Source organism: Varanus komodoensis, unplaced genomic scaffold, assembly GCF_004798865.1.
Source record: "Varanus komodoensis strain SLA01 unplaced genomic scaffold, ASM479886v1 scaffold1, whole genome shotgun sequence".
NCBI lineage: Eukaryota > Metazoa > Chordata > Lepidosauria > Squamata > Varanidae > Varanus > Varanus komodoensis.
In genome coordinates, this window is record NW_025335268.1 from 117,495,000 (window position 1) to 117,514,689 (window position 19,690).

At 41.4% G+C, this 19,690-nt stretch overlaps 2 protein-coding genes across 8 annotated transcripts in view; one reads left to right on the forward strand and one right to left on the reverse strand.

Annotated features, from left to right (window-relative positions):
- Positions 1-15,935, reverse strand: MMACHC (metabolism of cobalamin associated C). Of its 2 annotated transcripts, XR_006415900.1 has the most exons (5): positions 15,627-15,935; positions 8,177-8,371; positions 3,987-4,139; positions 613-1,665; positions 1-580 (listed from the first exon to the last, which is right to left on the reverse strand). XR_006415900.1 is itself a non-coding variant. In XM_044442092.1 (4 exons), exons 1-4 carry the CDS (start codon positions 15,705-15,707, stop codon positions 1,357-1,359), a joined length of 738 nt encoding a protein of 245 aa, XP_044298027.1. In that variant the 5' UTR covers positions 15,708-15,935; the 3' UTR covers positions 1-1,356. The 2 variants fall into 2 exon arrangements, 1 of the variants encoding a protein (XP_044298027.1); XM_044442092.1 differs by having other exon boundaries at positions 1-1,665.
- Positions 15,881-19,690, forward strand: part of LOC123029265 — a 17,010-nt gene continuing 13,200 nt past the window's right edge. The window contains exons 1-3 of one of the 6 annotated variants that reach the window (XM_044442036.1): positions 15,881-16,064; positions 16,822-16,986; positions 18,897-18,930. In XM_044442036.1, the coding sequence (XP_044297971.1) occupies positions 16,921-16,986; positions 18,897-18,930 (100 nt within the window). In that variant the 5' untranslated portion in view covers positions 15,881-16,064; positions 16,822-16,920. Of the gene's footprint in view, positions 16,065-16,090; positions 16,987-17,018; positions 17,408-18,896; positions 18,931-19,690 lie in introns of those variants that run through there. The other 5 variants (XM_044442026.1, XM_044442018.1, XM_044442046.1 and 2 more) reach the window with 5 other exon arrangements.

Genomic DNA, 19,690 nt, shown 5'->3' on the forward strand with positions numbered 1-19,690 from the left:
TTTAATGTATTATCTTTTTATTCCACACGTCCTCTAAGAGAGGCAGTGCAGTATGCATTTTATTCTTGCAACAATGTGAAGAAATGGACCATACAGTATTACAGGACAATAAGGGCTTTTCCATGCTATCACCCAAAGAACAAGCATAAGAATCACCTCGCTGAATCAGCCAAAATCTGTGTAGTGTTCTATATTTGTTTCGTTAGACATATCTAGACACCCACAAACAAAAGAGTGACAGTTCTCTCTTGTAACATGAAGGTCCTATTTAGCTTATTTATATGTTGCTTATGTATGCAAGAGAATTCACTTCTTGGCAGGTATGGACTAGGTTGCATCATTCTAATTCAATGGGCCAATGCATACGATCAAACAAGCCCCTGGTTTGTTTTAATATCCCTTGCTTGCTGGTTTTCATTTCCCTAATTACTCACTTGCACACAACCTGTCAAATTGTCTGAATCACCCAACAACAGTCCATGGGTTATCTGAAAGTTCTTTTTGCCCTCAAAGAAGCTGTATCACCTGGGTTTGGATGATATAACAAGTCACATCCAGAAGGGTCATTAGGGTAATGGCACTCCGCACAGGCCAGGGATTAAAACAAGCCACCATGGCCTATTTAAGCCACTGTAGCTCATTTTGATTGGAGCAATAATATATATTTCACCTAAAGCCTTGAAATCTAGCGTAAGTACCACACAGGACTTGTAAGGCACACACAAAAAAGGTGAAGACATTTTTGCTTCCTTCAGTTTTACTCTGTTTACAAACTGCAGCAGCTCCCCTTCAGCACATGAATGAGACAGCATCTCCAGCATTTTGAACAGAAGTGGAAAGAGACAACTGGAATGAAATGAAAGGATTTCAAGGCCTCATCATGTGCACTGAAAATCACAGTAAGTTGCAGTACCAGAAATGATTTTAGACGGTGAAAATTAGGAGGTCATCCTTCAAAATCATTTGCTTCCAGGAAAAATTCTCCCACAGAACAATAAAAAGTGCAATGTACAAACTTATCTCTCTTGAACTTATAATATGGACTACCAAAGATCACACACACACATTTTGCTATTTACTAATAAAATAAAATAATACTTTCTAAAAAGAGGATCTTAAATTTGTTTTAGAAATAGCATCTGATAAGACTTGTATTACTAATCTTTCAACACAATGCTATGTGTGTTTCAGAAATAAGTCCACCTATGTTCAACAAGGCTTACTCCTTACACGTATGTTCCAGATTACAGTTTCAGTGATCAAACACATCAGCAAGTTCTGTCTCCATAGTAGTTAACATAGGTCGGTAAGCTAGATGTTTCTCATATATAGTGCACCTTTGCTACAATTAGCTACTTAGTGTATTCTATTTTGCTGCAATCCTTGTAGATTCAGCAGTTTTAACCGTTCAGCTGGAGGAGTTGCAAAGTAAGTTTTCTGTTCCTCAGAGTACTTCTCCTTCACTTCAATAATGTCCCGGTAGCTCCAGTCCTGCCAGTGAAAATTGAACTTATTCAGCAGCTCTATTCGTTCTTCCTGTGTTGTCACACAATCAAAAGGGGGGCTCTGTGGCAAGAAGGGCACCTGAACATCTGGGAAAACCACGAGAGCCCGGATAGCAAACCAACCTCCATACGATGGGTGGATGCAGACACCATAAATCTTCTAAAGAGAGGGAAAAAAAACCCAATAGATTGAAGTCATTGATTTAAAAGTGTCATTCCTCAAAAAGAGGTGAGTGGGCAGAAGGATGGGGAAACAAGATATTGTTATAGACAGATATCATTAAAATATTTAGTTTGTTTTCAAGATGTTAATCTGCCATCCCATAGTAACAGGTTTGGGGCTAGTTCCATTTTTGCCAAACCTCAGACCTCTTTGCTCATGGAAACTCTGCATTCAGTGGGTCTGAAAATAGTTTAGAAGAGAATTGGTTTCCCAATATTGCTTCTGGTCGAAGAGGTTTTGTAGGTTTGTGAAAAAATACAAACATCTGATATCCAAATGTGTAAGTGGGATGAGCATATATCACACCCCACAAGCAGCATACTACTATCAACTCTATGGGGAAACAAAATAAAACCACCTCATCACCACTTGATAGTTTCCACATACAACTATGTAAAGAGCCAGCTGCTACTTTATAACCCAGGCCAGTGAGTGCAGCTTTACTTGTAACAACTCCACTGAATTCAATGGAGTTTATTCCCAGGAAAGGTGCACATGACTGCATACCAACAATACAATCCTATATCTGTCTACTCAGAAGTAATACAGGGGTGCATCCTTAGGGCATTTAACCTAATTAGTGGAATGTAAGCCAGATTTATGGATTCTCTCTCACACACACACATCTTGTTGACTCTGGTTTCCTGACAAAAATGAGTCAGGTTGCTTTCTGGTCATGTGGTTTCTGATGGAAATGTAGCACATATGCTCTATAAACTTCTGTGTTGCCACTCATTTATGAGGTGAAATAGCCATGTGTTGAACATCTGTTATTCTTTTTCAAAAATAGATATGACTTGGGGGGTATTTCTAAGAAGTTTAGATTCTGGCATAGGATCTTAAGTTTGGGCACAAACCGTAACAACACACGATAGTAATTGCCAACTGACTGTGTGTCCTTAAAAGCTGAAAAGTTTTCTGGGTGTTTGAGAACCATAAAAATCTAAACCCATGTGGATGCAATCTGATGGCCATATGTTATCTGCCTTGCTGTATGTGCAGAGGTATAATGAATCTAGGGATATCATGCAGACAGTAGTGCCTTGCAAAACAAGAATTTGTTTAGGAAGAAGAGTATTGTATCACATAACTGGAGTGTTAACACACACAACAGCTAAGTGTACTGAACAATTAGGACTCAGAGGAAACTCAGTGTGAACTTCTAGGAAACTTTTATATGTCACAAATATTCCACAGTTGTGGAAAATCACTACACAATATTGCCACTCTTCTGTTACCTTGTTGTTGACCTTTGCACAAAAAGCACATGCAATACTAAAGAGCTATGGCTCATCTCCAAATGTTTGCTATGCTACACTTCCCCTTTCTGTTCCTAAAAATCACAATGACTTTGGAGGGAAATCCTTTAGAACATCTCAGTAGTTAGCACAATTTATCACCAGGGCTCCAAGGAGTGATTTACCTGTTCTCTGTCTCGAAGCAATGTCACCTGCAATGCAGCAAGTTCCCCTGTATCACCCTTCCTGATAGAGTATGCCACATAATCCAGAGCCAATGTGGTGTGCTAGTGAGAGTGTTGGGCTGAGATTTGAGAGAAGTGAGTTCTAGTTCCCATCTGAAGCTCACTGGTTGACTTTGAATCAGTCACCTGCTCCCAGCCTAATGCACCTCAAAGGGTGGTTCTTGTGGGATAAAATGGAGAGGGCCTGTGGAAGCCTCCTGGGGTTCCTTGCAAGAGGGAAAAAGGCAGGACGTAAATGTACTAATGTTTTTAAAGTGTACATTTATGCTTAAAAACAAGTTTTGGAAATAAAATTGGAGATATAAGGTTTTAAGATACATTTAGGAGATGTTTCAATTGTGCCAGTAAAGTGTTCTTGATTTTCGAAAACCTCTATGGATATTGGGTAATGGCTGCCCTCCTGTCTCTCCAACAATGTCAGAGGAAACTTTATTCCTTCTGACACACCACTCCTTGCCAAATATTAAATTAAAATTTAATAGTGATAACAACAACAATTTCTAAACCTTGCATAGCTACAGCTCTTTGATGGTTTACAACAAAGTTGATTATAGCCTAAAAGGAAAATAATGAAATTATATTTAGCCCTGTTTTCTTAATTCATCCAAGAGAAGAAAAATGTGTATTTTCTGGGTTGACAATATGGGTATAGGCATGCAAAAAAAAAAAAAAAAGAGGCTCAACCCTTATCAAACTCTCCTAAATGGAAACAAGTACAGCTTACCCACCAGTCCCTAGCAAACAAGCACTCCCTTGCTGCTTTTCATATGCTCACCTTCTCGCCCCAGGGATCTTGCAGCACATCTTTCCTCTGGTAGTAGTATGCAGCACCAGCTACATGTGCCGCTGTTTGGGCCAAGAACCTGGGCTTCCGATTGGACAGCATCTCATAGTCATACATGATATCAACCCGCTGATCAGCAAGGCTCTAGAAAGAAGAGTTTCAATTAGCCCCAATATCTCATGTGAAGAGGCACCTGCTGCAGGCATGTGGGAAGTTGTAGGACACATGTGTAAAATCCTAGGCCCAGAACCCTAGCCTGGCCTACCAGGGATCCCCATTTCCACTGGACATCAATTATATAGTGGTTTCCTGGACTTTGTGTAGTCCCCCCCCCCCCCACACACACACATTCTGAAAGGTTGAAGTACCTCTGCTAAGGTGTAGTTACTGCCAAAAATCTGCTGGTATTCTGCACCCCAAGAGCTTCTCTGAAATGCAGTTTGGTTGAAAGAGGCTAACTTCTTCTGATGTAGGGGGTCCTCAACAGCCTTCCCTAATCTGATGCTCTCCAGATGTGTTTGGCTGCAAGCCCCATCACTGCCCTGCTGGTTAGGAATGGCAAGAGTTGCAGTCCAATACATCTAGTGGATACCAAGTTGAGGAAAGTTGTTCTACAATCTCCTGTCTCCCCATTCTAAGTTGGCATTCTACTTTTATATTCTCAATTATTTAAGACTGAGATGCCTTGCTTGAAGGAACTACAGACTTCTACACTGAAAAAATTTGAGGCATGTGTCATTTATTTTCTCATTTGTTTACCCCTGCATTCTGCCTTGGGTGTTCCAAACTTATTCTGTCCAGTCCAGTGAAGAATTCACAGATCTTTTCATGTATAGGTGAAGCATGACCTCCAATATACAGTTTACAAACAACTCTAAGCTAAGTCTCCAATACCCTGTTCTTGTTACAATGATTTCCTTATTTTTACATTCTCTGCAATAAATATTTGAATTAATATTCAAAGTGGTAGAAAGTAGAGAAATGAGAAAAACCATTCTCAAAGTTTTTAAGTGATGGCCTCAAAGCCATTACTATTTATTCAACTATACAGGAGCAAGGCTTATCAGCTGTGGTCTGGGTGGTTCCAGGGTGTGAAGTAGAAGAAACCAAGCTTAGACCATCACATGATGGAGCCACAGCAACTGTAGCTGGTTTTGCACACAGGGAGCCACTGCTCTATAATGTTTACTGGAACCAGGTGCATGTATACTATTACAATGGAATGCATCATTGTGTTTGAACACCTGCCGGCTTGTCAAGTCCCCACATTCTCAGTACTCAGCATCTTTATTATGCAGATGGGGAACTGAAACCACAGTAAAATCATGTCACATGATAAGAAGCTGCACCATTAACTTCTTGCTCATAAAACAACCAGTGTGGGGTGGGATTACTACAAAGATAATATCCAACAAAAAATGGTGGGCGTGACTACCTTGCTGACAAAACACTATTCCCATGCTGGCAAGGAATGCACCCACAATATTGGTTACATCTTGGTATGTTTCAATATTGGTTATTGAAAACCATTCTACACATCACACAAGCAGCAAAAGTAGTATAATTCTTGATTATATTGCAGGTTTGTGTGTCCTATTTTTGTATGGTATCCTAAATAAGAAGTTCCTTGCATGCAGAATTCATGGGGAGAGCTACACTAAACCATTTCCCCTGATGTACTATCTTATTAGATTCAGAGTTGCTTTTTAAAGCAAGAGAACATTTGAAAACCTAAAACCTATCCCCTTAGCTACAATCTCAAGAGGTGCCACCCAAATTCTGTCACATGTAGGCTATGCTTTTAACTAAAAACTGTTTTTAACCATTCAGTCTCCTAATTTCAGTGTAGTTCAAAACAGAAGTAGTGACAGCTGCAAAAAAGACATGCCATACTGGAATATGATGGAGGCACAGAAAAGGCTTCATACTTCATATTTACCCTTGGTGCAAGGGATTAGTATATCTGCAATATCCATTATTTTCTTTGTATCTATGATCCTAGTTTTCTAGGCCCAGTAATTACAAATGAGCAGTGGCACTGTTGCATTCAAGACAGAGATTATTACTTCGTTTTTGCTGTATGAAGATATTTTTTTCCACTTCATGAGTTCTTCTACTGTGTGCCAACAATAATGATCTAGCCAAAAGGTTTTGCACCACCATAATTTAACAAACATTGTAAAAAGTTTTAAGGTCCTCTGCTTACAAACCTTGGCTCATCCGAGTTCTTGTGCTTTCCCTAGCACACTCCACAATGCTAGATGTGAGTTTTCCCAAGAGAGTGGGTGTCTTGGGAAGCAGAACACTTCATTTGAAATAAATCAGACAAAGGTGACAAAAGACAATCTTCCGGGGCTAACTGCCAAATTAAAATTAACAAGACACTGTGCAGTATCCAGTAAGACTAAAGCACAAATATAATGAATGTTTGTGTATGGGACCTCTAGCCCAGCACAAATAACATTAGTTTGTGCAGGTTTTTCTAGTGGATCCCATCATGCCAGCTAGCATACACTAGTGGACCAACACTGTCTGAGTGGACCAACAAGGCCCTGGGAGTGCAGTCTTGGTTGGCTGTAACTATTCCTGTTGCTGCTGTCCAAATCCCCTTTTATCCTTTTTAGATTTTAGATATGTTTTAATCCCTCCATCCCTATCTTTTAATCTTTTAATAAAATTGTTTGTTTCCCCAAGCTTGGGTTTGTCATGTGCTGAATCCAGTGGCTGGTCCAAGGTTCTGGACCAGGGCTTTCCTGGGCAGGTTCTGGCCCAGTTGGCTGAGGATGTGGGGAATCCCTGCCGGCTTTCCATTGCAGGAATAGAATCATACAGTAGTTAAGCTGGAAGAGGCCAATACTAGGAAAGGGGTTGAAAACTAAACTATGACTATAGTAATGTCTTTATATACATGAATTAGTGAATGGACCTAGCTTTGCTTGGATTGAAATAATATACTGCAGCTGATGATACACTGAGGCCTTTGAACAAAGTTACACAGATGTCAGAGTTGGGCACACTTTGCCTGGCCCATCTGAATGAATTCCCACCACTTGAACCTCTAGGCACAGTTTCCGCCATGGTGCACTGCCATAAATCCTGAGGGAGAGGTCTGCTTCCCCTTCTCTTGAGGGAAGGCTGCCCCAGAGCAGGAATGAGGGAGGACCCATACAATGTTGTCCCTCAGACTACTGCCTCACCCTCAACTCCAAAGTTATGCTTTGGTTTGGAAAGTCTTCCATCTAGTCATTGAAGATTGTATTAAAGGTTTCAAACAGATTTAAATTAATTGACTTTAATTAATACATGTCAACAACCATATAACTGAAAGATGTACAACCACTACAGACTCTTCTAGTAGGCATAGTCAGTTTCATGTGTCCAAGTTTCATAAAGCTGGTGCTGTAGCAGTGACAGACACATCTTTTTGTAGTGGTGCAACTTCATTCGGAAAACATGGGGAAAACCCACAAGGAGTAAAAGTACCTTCTGTTCAAGGAAAGGAAAAGAAAGGTCTGGGACATTTCATTTACGCGAGGAATGATTACAAAGGACATAACTGAGGTTTATGAAGTTGCATATGGTGTGCAAAAAGCTGATAGAGGCATTTTGCTTCTATAATACTATACTTTACCCTAACCTTAACCCAATAAAATCAAATGGCAATATATTTAAGAAAAAAACATAGAACAAACTTTTTGACATGATATATAAGGGGCACTGGAAACTGCCTTATACTGAGTCAGGCCTTTTGTCAGTTTAGTTCAGGAGTACTATTACAGACTGGCAGCGGCCAATCTTCAGTTTCAGGTAGGAACTTTTCCTGCCCTATCTGTAAATACAGAAAATGAACCTGAAATTTTCTGCATTTTACTCAGCTACAGTCAGTTATTAACTGATGCAACTTTGTTTCCACAAGTGGCTGCTAATACATATGGGGATTAGACAAAACCACTGAGAAATAGATGTATCAACTGTTACTGATAGGATGGCATCTGAAAGCTGGAGAAGAAACAATGGGAGGGGACTGTTGCCTTCATAAAACAGAACACAAAAACCTGGCTGGCCACTGCCGGAAACAGGATTCTCATCCAGATGGAACTTTTGATTTTTCCTGAAGAACTGCTTTCAAATGGTTACCCACAAAAAGGACAGAAGGAGTCAAAGGCATTAAAATATCTTACCTCCCTAACCAGCGATAGGTGATAAGAAATGCATTGATCCACGGGGTCATGAATCTTTCTCAGCGGATGGTTCCACAAGAAAGGTTTGAAGGCTTTGTCAAACATGGCAGGAACGCTGAGCACCACATATGCCAGTGTGTTATTCAAGTATGGCAAATGAAAAGCTGGAGGAAGGACTGCATTGTACCACCCTACCTTTAGAAAATATAAAAAGAAATTACCATAAGAACGGGAAGTCTGGTTTCTGGGTAGTCTGGATTATAGTTGAAGCACCCTGGCCTTGCATTTACACAGAAGAAAGAATTGCAAGCTAAGGTATAATTTTAAAAAGTGAAGTTTCCAACCACCTTCACCTTGGAACCTGATGTTCTGGAGCCTCCATTGCGACCCATAGCAACTAATAACAGAGAAAGTTATGCAAGTTACTAATAATTTTATTCTGCTCTTTTTCCTAAGAATTGTATTTTCAAAGGATTGAGAATTTGCTTTTGCTTTTCAAGTAATGGACAGACAGGAGACAAAGAAGCAGGAAAATGGGATAGAGGGTGTGCTTGCTAGGTTTATTTGATTGTTGGTAGGCAAACAGCTGTAGGCATCCAGAAAAGAATCAGAACAATGTGCAAGACCAGTAGCATTTGGATTATCATATTTCAGTAGGCTGAAATTCAGTAGGCTATGTATGAGCCTGTTGCCCAGTCACACAACTCTTTCTTTCATCCCTTCACTGCATGTCTAAATAAAATGTGGAAATTAGCCACAGTTTCCTGTTTTGCCTGAACTGGGAATCTATGGTTACTACCTTTGGAATAAGCCATGATCTTTAACCAACTTGAAACCATTTTGTTTTAGCACCAAAATGTCCATTAGCAATATATGAAGATCAATTCTACTGCCAGTCAATTTGCTGCAGAGAAACAGGGCTGTAAAAACTGAACTCGACACAGCATCTTTGTTCCTTATGATGTCATAAGGGTGGTGAGCAGCAGCCAGAGAAAAGTCTGGGGCCTTCAGTTTAGCCATGTGATTCATGCCCAAAGATCAGGCACTAGAAGGCAGATCACACAGGCAGGGGTCATGAGCAGGAGATCACAAAAAGAGTGTTGGACGTGCTATGTGGAGACAGGTAATGGCAATATGAATATTAGAGCCTAATCTTATGCATATATGATCTAAATTAAGGGGTCACGTAGATGTGACAGTGGCAGTTTCGTGAGTTTCACCATAAAACTGCTTCAATCCTCCAGAAAGTGAGACATGGAGCTCCAACTTTGCCCAGAAAAGGTTTGTGGGGGGGGGGGGCACCCACATCTGCCACAAACTTCTTTAAAGTGTCTCTCCCCAAAAGAGGCCACATACTTCTTTATAGCCTCTCTTTTCATTTGGCCAAGATTACCTTGGCACTGGAGCTTAGCTGATGAAAAAAACACATGAGGAGCAAAGCTACAGAAAGGGGAAGTATCCTGTGCTTCTCACTCACATACTTCTTCAGCTGTTGAAAATCAGACACCCAAATCTCTACCTGAACAATAGTGGAGCTGCTTCTGCCACATCTGATCTGGTACCAAGTCCTACCAAGTTTAACAGGATTCTTAAAGGTATTTAGGATTATAGCAATGTACACTCAGATATTTGCAGGGTTTTTGGTCAAAAACATATTCAAGCAAAATGAAAATATGTGTGTGTCACATATACATTTGTTTATGTTTGTTTGCTTACATTTATATCCCACTTTATTCCAAGGTTCTTACTTTTATCCTCAGAACAGCCCTGAGAGGTAGCTTAAGCTAAGTCAATGACTGGCCCAGAGTCACCCAGTGAGGTTATGTGCAAAGAGGGGACTAGAACTCAGGTCTCTGCTGTCCTAGTCCAATAATCTAACTACTATGCTACACTCACTTTCACTATTAATATTTTATTTACCTCTTGCTGGTGAAGATGAAATAAGTCTACTCTGCTGTCTTTTAAAAGGAAACCTTCCTCTGCGCCTGCCCTCAGATCATTACATACAAGTATTTTCCCCTGGCTTGAACTAGAGCCAATATAAGGTCAGGCAGTCTATCTACATGAGGCACTGTTAACATGAGCTAAACACCAAACACTTCCCATAAGGAAACTGAAATTCTCAAGCAGCCTGCCTGTATTCAACATAAGCAAGTAAGTAGCAAAGGCACATGGATTAGCATAGCTATATTTGTCATTGAATTGGATGACATGTTCATTCCTTCTTCCTTGAAGCTGCAAAGGAAGGCATTATCACTCTCCTTCCCTGCCCAGGAAGTAAATGAACATACCTCCATTCAGGACTGGACGTTTCCCAGCTTTCTGACTCAACTGAGCTTTTTATCTCTCTCCGTAAACCACTTTGCAATGGGAGACTAAATGCTCTCTCAGAGAGGCTATCTTCATTCTCCAAAAGGAGTTCCCCCTTCAGATTTAACAGTTCCCCCTTTGCTATTCCATTATGTCAACCAAAACAATAATTTAAAACATAAAATGTTTGAATTGGGTTTTGAGATTTCTGCATTTCTACAAGTGGTTTTTTTTACATTGATTTCCTTTCTGATAATACGGTTATGATGAAGATAACAGGAAAAGTAATGAGCAGGGACTCTGATATGGCAGTGTTGTATTTTTTTTTTAGAATGAAATAACAGAGTCTAAAATAAATTAAATTCAGTTGGTAAAGAATGCTAAATTAAAACCCGATACCAGAAGTTCCCAATGACTATGACAGCACCCTGTATCCCATTCTACAACATGTTTTCTTCAAACATAGTGTGCGTGCTTTGCTGAGAATGTGAACCTTTTTTGAAGGATTAACTCCGAATTTAGTCAGCAAGGATGAAACTGTATATATTTTTAGAAGTATTAAAAGCTATGCCTGTTGTATGTATTCATTCCTCCTATGAAAACCTTAAATAGAACTGTAGTTAATTAATAGTTTGTGCTCAAGTGCGGAGGAAAATTTATGCATTTCCTGCTCACACTTCTCAATACTACTATCTTCAAAACCCAGCTCCAAATATGTCCCACTGAACTGGGGACTGCCACATATTTCAATTTGCTTCAATGGAACCACTTCCACTGAAAAGCACCATGATTTCAAAGCAGTAGCTTTTAGGTAAGCAACTTCTCACTTTGGTAGTGGTCTCAATTTCTTTTATGGCCTCAATCTGCAGCATAGTTAAGGCTACTGATGACTACTTGCTTTTGCGTTCCCTCCACCTTCAAATCAGGGCTGTGTAATGTTGATAGACTGCAGTTCCTCCCAGCCTTAGCTAGCATAATGAATGGTGAGGGATGATGGGAATTACAGCCCAACATTTGGATTACAGCACAACATTTGGAAACCCACATGTGCCCATCCCTGCTTTAAATTATGCTGGGCTTAACTCAGTTGTTAATGGACCTTTGTGCCATGGAGGACACAAATTATGTGGCCTTGAGAACTTTGTGGTTTGCTGTAAATCCCCCACACCAGCAGTTTTTTGGACATTTGCCATGACTGGGGACTTTATGCTGGAAAAAAGTAAAGAATATAATGATGGGTCATTATGCCAATGGAGGGGGCCAAACTGGGCAATGTCGGGACTTTACCACTGTCATGTTACACTGAAGGAGGGATGGGCTACAACACAACCATTGGTTGAACTGAGAACTGACACAGGGAACTATCTTCTTCTCACTGCCCTGCTGCTGCAACACAGCATTCGGACTCACTTGATACTCAAGCACAGCACACCCACAGCAGCACAGAAGTGTGCCAGGGCACCTGACACTCAGGCAACAGGGTGTGTCTCATGTTGTGCATGCTTAGAGCAAACAATGTGACATGCTGAATATATGAGCGACGGAGAAATGGCACTTTACACAGAATGGAGAAATTTGCATGTGCATGGACAGAGCCTGGCTCAGAAAAAAATAAAGGAAAAACAGATCACTAACCCTTCTTTTTGCAGAACATTTAGAGATCTTCTACCTTAGAATGCTACCCACAACCAACTAACCAACCAGATCCTTCAACTGAAGATGCAAGGGCAGAGCACCCTACACAGGTAAAGAATTGGGGGGAATCCATGTGTGAAAGTATGATTGCCGCAAATATGTCTCTTGTCTCTCCCCAATCCATTGCAAATGTGTACTGTAGCCTTCCCCAACCTGGTGCCCTTCAGATAATCTGGACTTCAACTCCTATCATTATTAGTTAGCATTCTCAGGTCAGGGAAGACTGGTGTTTTGGATAAGCAGCAATAGCTAAGCATTCCTTTCTCCATCAAGAGCAAGTAACGGTGTCTCCCACATAGGGAAGATGCATTGTGCAGAAGGGGGGTGTAAATGCTAGGCACTGTGACCATTGCAATTGCTGGCCAAACATTCATGACCCTTTTGCCTTGCAGGATCACAGATGGAGAAAAGGAACAGAACAGCCACTTCATGCAAAGTTCCACTACAATTCTCCAAAGGAAAGGGGTAAATATCAGTTCAGTGACTACTTCCCCTCTGTCCTCAACAGTGAGCACATCCTTGCCTCCCCCTCTCCCAAATCACTCAGAAACACCTACTGTGCAACTAGGGCCAGAGACTATTTGCTGTAGCAACTGAACTTTTTGTGTCTCTTTTGGCTCTCCAGCAGGTACCGAAACAAGGATATTCCTTACTCTCAGCGCAATGCACGCCACAAGCAAGGGCTATAGCTTAATCTGAAGCACTGATTGGTGTAATTTCATCTGTTCATCTGCAGTTTCCAGCCTTCTGGTTCGAATAGGATTCTTTGTTGACAGTTATGCAAACAGGTAAACCTGTACCCAGCATAGGGAGGAAGCAATTAAGTAAATGATCACCTGTCATTCTGCTCCCTGCTGTGCTGCTTTCAAAGGCACAGCAGCTCTGCTGGGTCACAAAGGCTGGCAATCCTACACATGTATCCTGATTGCACAAGCTGCTCCATCTCTAATACTATTTAATAAAAACTATCAGTTTTTTGCACCTGAATGTGTATGTGTGTGTAAATAATAGGGGTTAGTAGATGGGGATTTGGCTGCAGGTTCTTGCTCACTTTAGAACACTTACCGCCTGTGTAAGGCTTGGCGGGTGCTATAACTGATCTTACCTTGGTGGAAATCATGTTGGGTATACAAGTGATGTTCTGGAGGTATTTCTTCATCGCCATCCACATATTAGCTTCATTCATTCCTAGCTAATGGCAGAAGCCAGCAATAATAAAGCACGCTGTTGCATGATTGCTGACATGCCACTGCAAGTCAGTGCTGTTGTTATGGGTCCTGGGGAAGTGGGTTTGCTATGTTCTCTGTATTTGTTTTGTACTTTTATTGCCTTTTACCTTCTTCCCAACTTTTCTGGCAGAAAGCACTCCATTATACTTAACCCATTATACTAACATTTGGCTGGCATAAGCTGGCTGCTTCCATAGCAGAACTGTAAGATTCTGATGTTTTTGCATCAATTTTAGAACATTAGAGTTCCACAGAACTGGCACTGGGTTCCTAGTATGTGTGCCTTATTGTTCATAATTTTATCAGGTTAAAGTTACTATGAACTGACATTATTTGGCTTGATGGATTCTCTAATGGAGAAGAAACAATTCATCATATTTGGAAGTTTAGGAAATAAATGGATCAGATAAATATCTTCTGTGGGCGTGTTAAGCAATTGTTCAAGGTAGAGATGCTTTCCCTTTCAGCCAGAAATAAATGATTCAACATTTGGCTTTCAACTTTCCAGACAGTAGAAGGTACAGCTATAGTTAGGAAAAAGTCATGTGAATATTATATTTTTCCTTATGATCCCTGAAGTCTCATTAGTTTAATTTACAGGTCAAACAGGCAAGTTCTTCATAGCTTCCAGCATTGGTTGGTTTCTTGGCAAACCATCAGGGGGTTGTTTCTGTCATTTATCTTCTCCTTCTCTAAGACTATTTCTTGATGCAGGCTCTCCTGCAATATAGCTATATTCTGGCAGGAGAACCTGCATCGAGGTTGTTATAATAAAATCAACCAATGCAAATCAAGGAGCATATTTTCTGCAAACATCAGGATCTGATGGACTTCAAAAAGAACATTATTTTTCCTCTCCCTTAAGTTAATATTTAAGTTACAGGTAGAACATACAGCACCTCCACAATAGTAATCTATCTGCTCAGTGTCAATCTTTAACTTGACATTCATCCACGTATCCAACTATTGTTGGCCACGTTCCTAGTTTTACTCCACTTTGTATGTCCCTCTTTGGCTGTAATCTTAACTGCTGTTCAAGAATTCTTTTTGTATTTGTTAATCATGCTCTTTCCTTTTCTAATGGCTAATCTTATATGTATATACTCCAGCATATTGTATATTTAGATTTCAGTAGTACATTGATTCTTTCTTCAAAGGGCACAATTCTATGCATGTATAAAAAGAAAAATCCTGCATCCCCCACCCAGCTAAACCTACTTTAAACTGAAAAATATGTGTGTAATGTTACCTGGTGGCATAACCTGTAAGCCAGTACCCCTCTAGAATGGGCAAAAGATGGAGATCTGGTGCACAGACAAAGCAACACAATTCCTTTATAATGGGTAGGCAAAGGTTTGAGACCTGTGGGCATATTTGGCAGTCTGAGGAAACTCTCCTGGGCACCATCACAAAATGCGCACACTACAGAGGATAGGGTCAATGCACAGCCACCTGCTATCTGCCTTTCCTAAAAATGTCTGAGCCCCACATGCAGCCCAGGCAGCAAAAGAAAATGGAAAGAGCTAAAGGCCCTCACTTTGCTTTGAAGTGATCTCAGCTACCTCTATGCACTTTTGTTATTAAAAAAAAATAACAATAGCAAGTGGGTTGGGCAGGGCACCTTTACAGGCCCTGCGAAAGGTATCTGAGAGTGCCATGTTGCCTGCCCCTCTTTATAAGATCTTCCAGTATGTGAGGTGGTTCCTGATGTCAAATGTCCTCAGTCGCTTTTACAAGTTATCTCGTATCTTGTAAGATTGGTCTCTTTCTGCAAAGATTAAAATAAATGAACAAATAAAAATGGGGTTTGACTCAGAAGAATACAGGTAGGCTAAAAGGGTGCTGTTTTCCCCTCACCTATTCAGATGCTAGTTAAGACTATGAGCATCATATGCTCCTGCTCATTACCCTCAAAACAATTACAAATGATTACTGAAAACGAATGAGAGAAAACAGAAAAGGATGGTGGTTTGGAGACTGTTACCAGAGTCCTGACTGTAGCGGAAAAGTAAAGTCCGCTGTCTATTCCGAGACTTGACTGTAGCAAGCAAGGTGAAAGATGAGAAAGAATTTACTGCCGCCCTGGCGGAGCCGTTCTCCAGGGCCGCTTCTCCGCCAGTGCCTGCGCCAGAACGAGGCACGGGGCGCGGGGGTTGAATCGGCCCTGGGCCCTTGCCCAGTCTGCTTTGCTCTTCGCCCCAGCGAATATGCTGTACCTTAAGGGGATAGATTTCAAAGCCCAGGTTCTCCAAGTGGTCTCGAATCCTCTTCTCCAGCTGGACCATGTGCTGCTCCATGGAACCCACTCGCGGAGCATTGCTGGAAATGTAGTTTCTCTTGAGGTACGGCGGCCCTTACCACGTATCTCACGAGAGAGGCGACTCCGCCGGCTGCGCCGACTGGCGGCGCATTCTCCGAACGTTCTATATGCAAACGTCCCACAAATGGCTGTGCACCTAAGCCCGAAAAGGAGGAAGGCGCTTCCTCTGTCCCCGACACCCCACGCTTTTGGTTTTGAACTGTCTGTTGGGAAATGTAGTCCTCGAGAGGGCCTTTTTATGGTAATCGGCTGGTCCTACGGACTTTTCTCTCCAGAAGGCTTCGCGGCGTAGCGGAAGACGGAACTCGCCTTCAGGATTTTAGCGGTCTCCGGAGTACGTGTTCGAATCTGTTGTGGAGAGGGTCAGGCTGCAGAAGCGGGCAAGGCCGTGGCATCTTTCCTTTTCCTTCCTCTTGCTCTGTTTGCTTGGTGTTCTTCAATCGGGATAGCCAGAGCCAGTATGGCAAGGAGCCTTGGCGCCCACAACCTCCATAACGGGCAGAGTCTTGCGTAATATTTGTGTGGGCTTTACGAGCTAGAGAAGGTCCACGCTCCCTTAGCATCAGAGAGTGAGTGTATAGCAAAGCTCTTAAGGTTGTTTCTGTGCTTCCGAAGTAAATCCCGTTATAGGATGGGTCACAGTTCGAAAAAAGCGGGGTATGGAGTCCATTGTTAGAGTAGTCCTATTTAGATTAGGCCCATTGAAAGGAGTGGGACTGAATATTTGATACAACGCTATAATAGTAGGAAAAAATGCCTGCGTTACCCTTGCGCCTACCTGGTATCTGTCCATTTCCGTCGTTGTGGAAAATTATGGACTTCCTGAACGGTTGTGTGTTCAGGGTCGGGTGCTCTGTGAAACGCCCTGATTCTGGGGGTAAAGGATGCTTACAAGTCTGTTCAAGAGGAATTTTCTTTGCTGGGTGTTCCTTAGTTGCTTGTGTGTGGGGAGAGAACTTGTGGAAATTTTTTGTATGAAAGTACCTGGAGTTTGAAGTTTATACTTGCTGTTTATTCCTTTTCTCTTGACTGTGATTAATGTTAGTACAGATCATGGAAGAAAATCAACATTTTCCCTGCTGCCTTTGCAGGCTCTTCTCTTCTGCTGGGATTTTTTTCTAGCCAAGGATTCCTCCCAGGTTACAAATTGACAGCCAGTGAATTGTTCAAAGCATCTTTTTGCCAACAGCATGGATTGGGACACACAGCTCAGCTCAATATTGACTGAAACAGACAGCAACATGGCCAAAATTAAGGCAAGTTCAACAACAGAGCAGCATATTGACTTGTGCACCTCCCCAGCAATGTTGAGGAAAAGCCTTTAATCTTTAAATAAGATTGTTAAAATTGTTGTTGATGCATGTTCACATAAAAGCTGTGTTCTGTGAGGGGAAAATATGTTTTTGCTGGCAGGATTTAAGTAGGTAATAGTATTTAGTAGGATTTCAGAATCTGCTGAACTTTTTAGAGCTAATGGCTACTATTTTTACAGAGGTCCTTTCGGAGTGAAAACTTGGCATCTTTGTTGGCTTGAATAACCAGCTTGAGAAATGACAAACAATTACCTTGTGGTTTTAGGCTGATCATAAACTTAAGCTTGATTCAGACAACACAGAAATGATATTTTGTTGTACTAAAATACCTTACTGGAAGGAAGGAATCATTTTTCCTTGGCAGGTTGGTGCTCTCCGTGAAATATCAAGGGGTGGTTCTGGACCTGGTCTTGTTCTTGATGTAATGCAATAAATCAACTTGCCATGTTAATCATGGAGAGTGGGGCACTGCCTTATTATGAGCATGATATACAATCATCTATGTAGGTCCAAACACTGCCTGGATGGCTTTTCCTTCTTTGAAGCAGGAAAGGTCAGTTGCTGCTGGCTAAAGGTGCTTGGAGTACATCCATGCAGTAACTCAACTAGTTGCCTTTCCCTTGAGCAGCAATGGGATTGGTGTTACCACTGCTCAGAGGTGGTCAGGATGTCTCCGGCCTGTATCTTGTAGTTGGGGGCACTCTGATCGGCTTTTCTCTTTGAACAAGGGAGCTGGGTGTTGGTTGATACTTGCTGGAGATGTTTGGCGTGCCCTAGTCAGCACTGCATAACCAGCAACTTTCCCACTGGCCTTGCTATTGGCAGAGGTGATGATGGGGCAGAGCGGAGGTTGCCTGAAGAAGAGGACTGGCAACTACATTCTTTGGCTTGGCTAGCCCCCTGGCTGTGACCCATAAGCACCCTTTATCAGCTAGTTGCACACTGTGATTGAAATTAAGCTAATCAATAATATCCATACCTTGGTGACCTCAAGCTTAGACTGTAGCAATGTTTTGTAAGTGGGGCTGGTCTTTAATGATGCAGAGGGCCATTTGTCTTGTATTTCTTGTAAGACATGTATTGAAATAAGTATCACTGAATTGCTGTTAGTTCAAGATACCGGTTTTAATCTGTAAAGCCTTAAACAATCTGGGACTAGAATATATGGAGAAAAGCCTAATCCTGTATGAATTTTCCTGAAGTTAAAGATTTTCCACTGATGCCTTGCTTCAACTTTAATCTTATAATGAGGCCAGACTGGTCTCCAGAAAAAAGCAGACTTCTTGCTTTGCTGCCTTGGAAATTTGGAATTTATTTCCAAGAGCTGTTTGCTTGGGTCCCCCTCTCAGGGAATTATGGAAACAGGTAAAAACACATCCCAGTGAATTACTTTAATATTTATTTATTGTGGACTAGGTTTTTGGAAATTAGCCCTACTGTGTAGTTTTCTACCATAAAATTAAGATATTCATTTTGACTGTTACATATAGTAATAGCAAACATATATTGCTTTGCGAGTGACAACACAAAGCATTTTGAATTCTTGCAAATAAAGGTGGTCAGAAATGTAGCTTTAGTCTTCATTAATCCAAGCTATCAAGTGACAGTTTCTGTTATTTCTTAGAAAACATGAAATTTTGAAATCATGCTCCCTTGCTTAGGCTGTATATGTTACTGTTGCCTGCCCACTGAAAGCAGTATGATAAGAGCATTTTATCTACCTGCTATTCTCCAGTGTTTACACAAACCGAGCTATCTTAGATTTGACATGAGGTGGAAACAATGTGCTTTATCTTACATTTTCAAGGAGAATATTTGAATCCTCTTACTTCTACATCTTGTTTCTCTTACAGCAGCGTCTGAACCCAGCCAACATCTCTTCCAAAGGTAAGTATGATTGGTTTGGTTTTGTTTTTTCCTGATTTATATCCTGCCTTTTTCCTGCAAAGGGCTCAAGGCAGCTTACATCATTCTCCTCCTCCATCTTATCCCCACAACAACACCCTGTGAGGTAGGTTGGGCTGAGAGTCTGTGACTGGCCCAAAGTCACCCAGTTGGCTTCATGGCTGAGCGGGGACTAGAACCCAGATCGCCTGAGTCCCAGTCCCATGCTCTTAACCACTACACCACACTGGCTTTCACTGGTTATATTGTGTATTTCTAAATCACTTGCCACAGAATGAAAATCTCTTTAATGCCTTCCATATTTGAAGTTTCAAGGTCAGAGAGTCTCTCTACCTAGAAAGTTAAGGGGCAGCTGTCTGCTGTTCAGATGTGTGAAAATCGCAGGAGCGAACTATAAGGGAAGGCCATGAGCTGCTTGTGAATATGAAGTGACATTTTCTCACTCGTTGTTGTTAGAAACTGAATGCTAAGCTAGATAGATCAGGGCTGGGGGACCTGCTGCCTTCCAGCTGTGGGACTACAGCTCCCATCTCTGATCACTGGTCATGTTGGTTGGGGCTGCTAGGAGTTGGGGTTGCACAACGTCTGAAGGGCCACATCATCATCACTACTGATCTCTGTCTGATTGAGCAGGGCTACATGATCATGTTTCTGAATTTCATTGATATCTATCCCCTTTATCTTTGCTCCTTTAAAAAACTACTAAGTTACCACACCTCAGGTCTGATGAGGGTGGTAATAA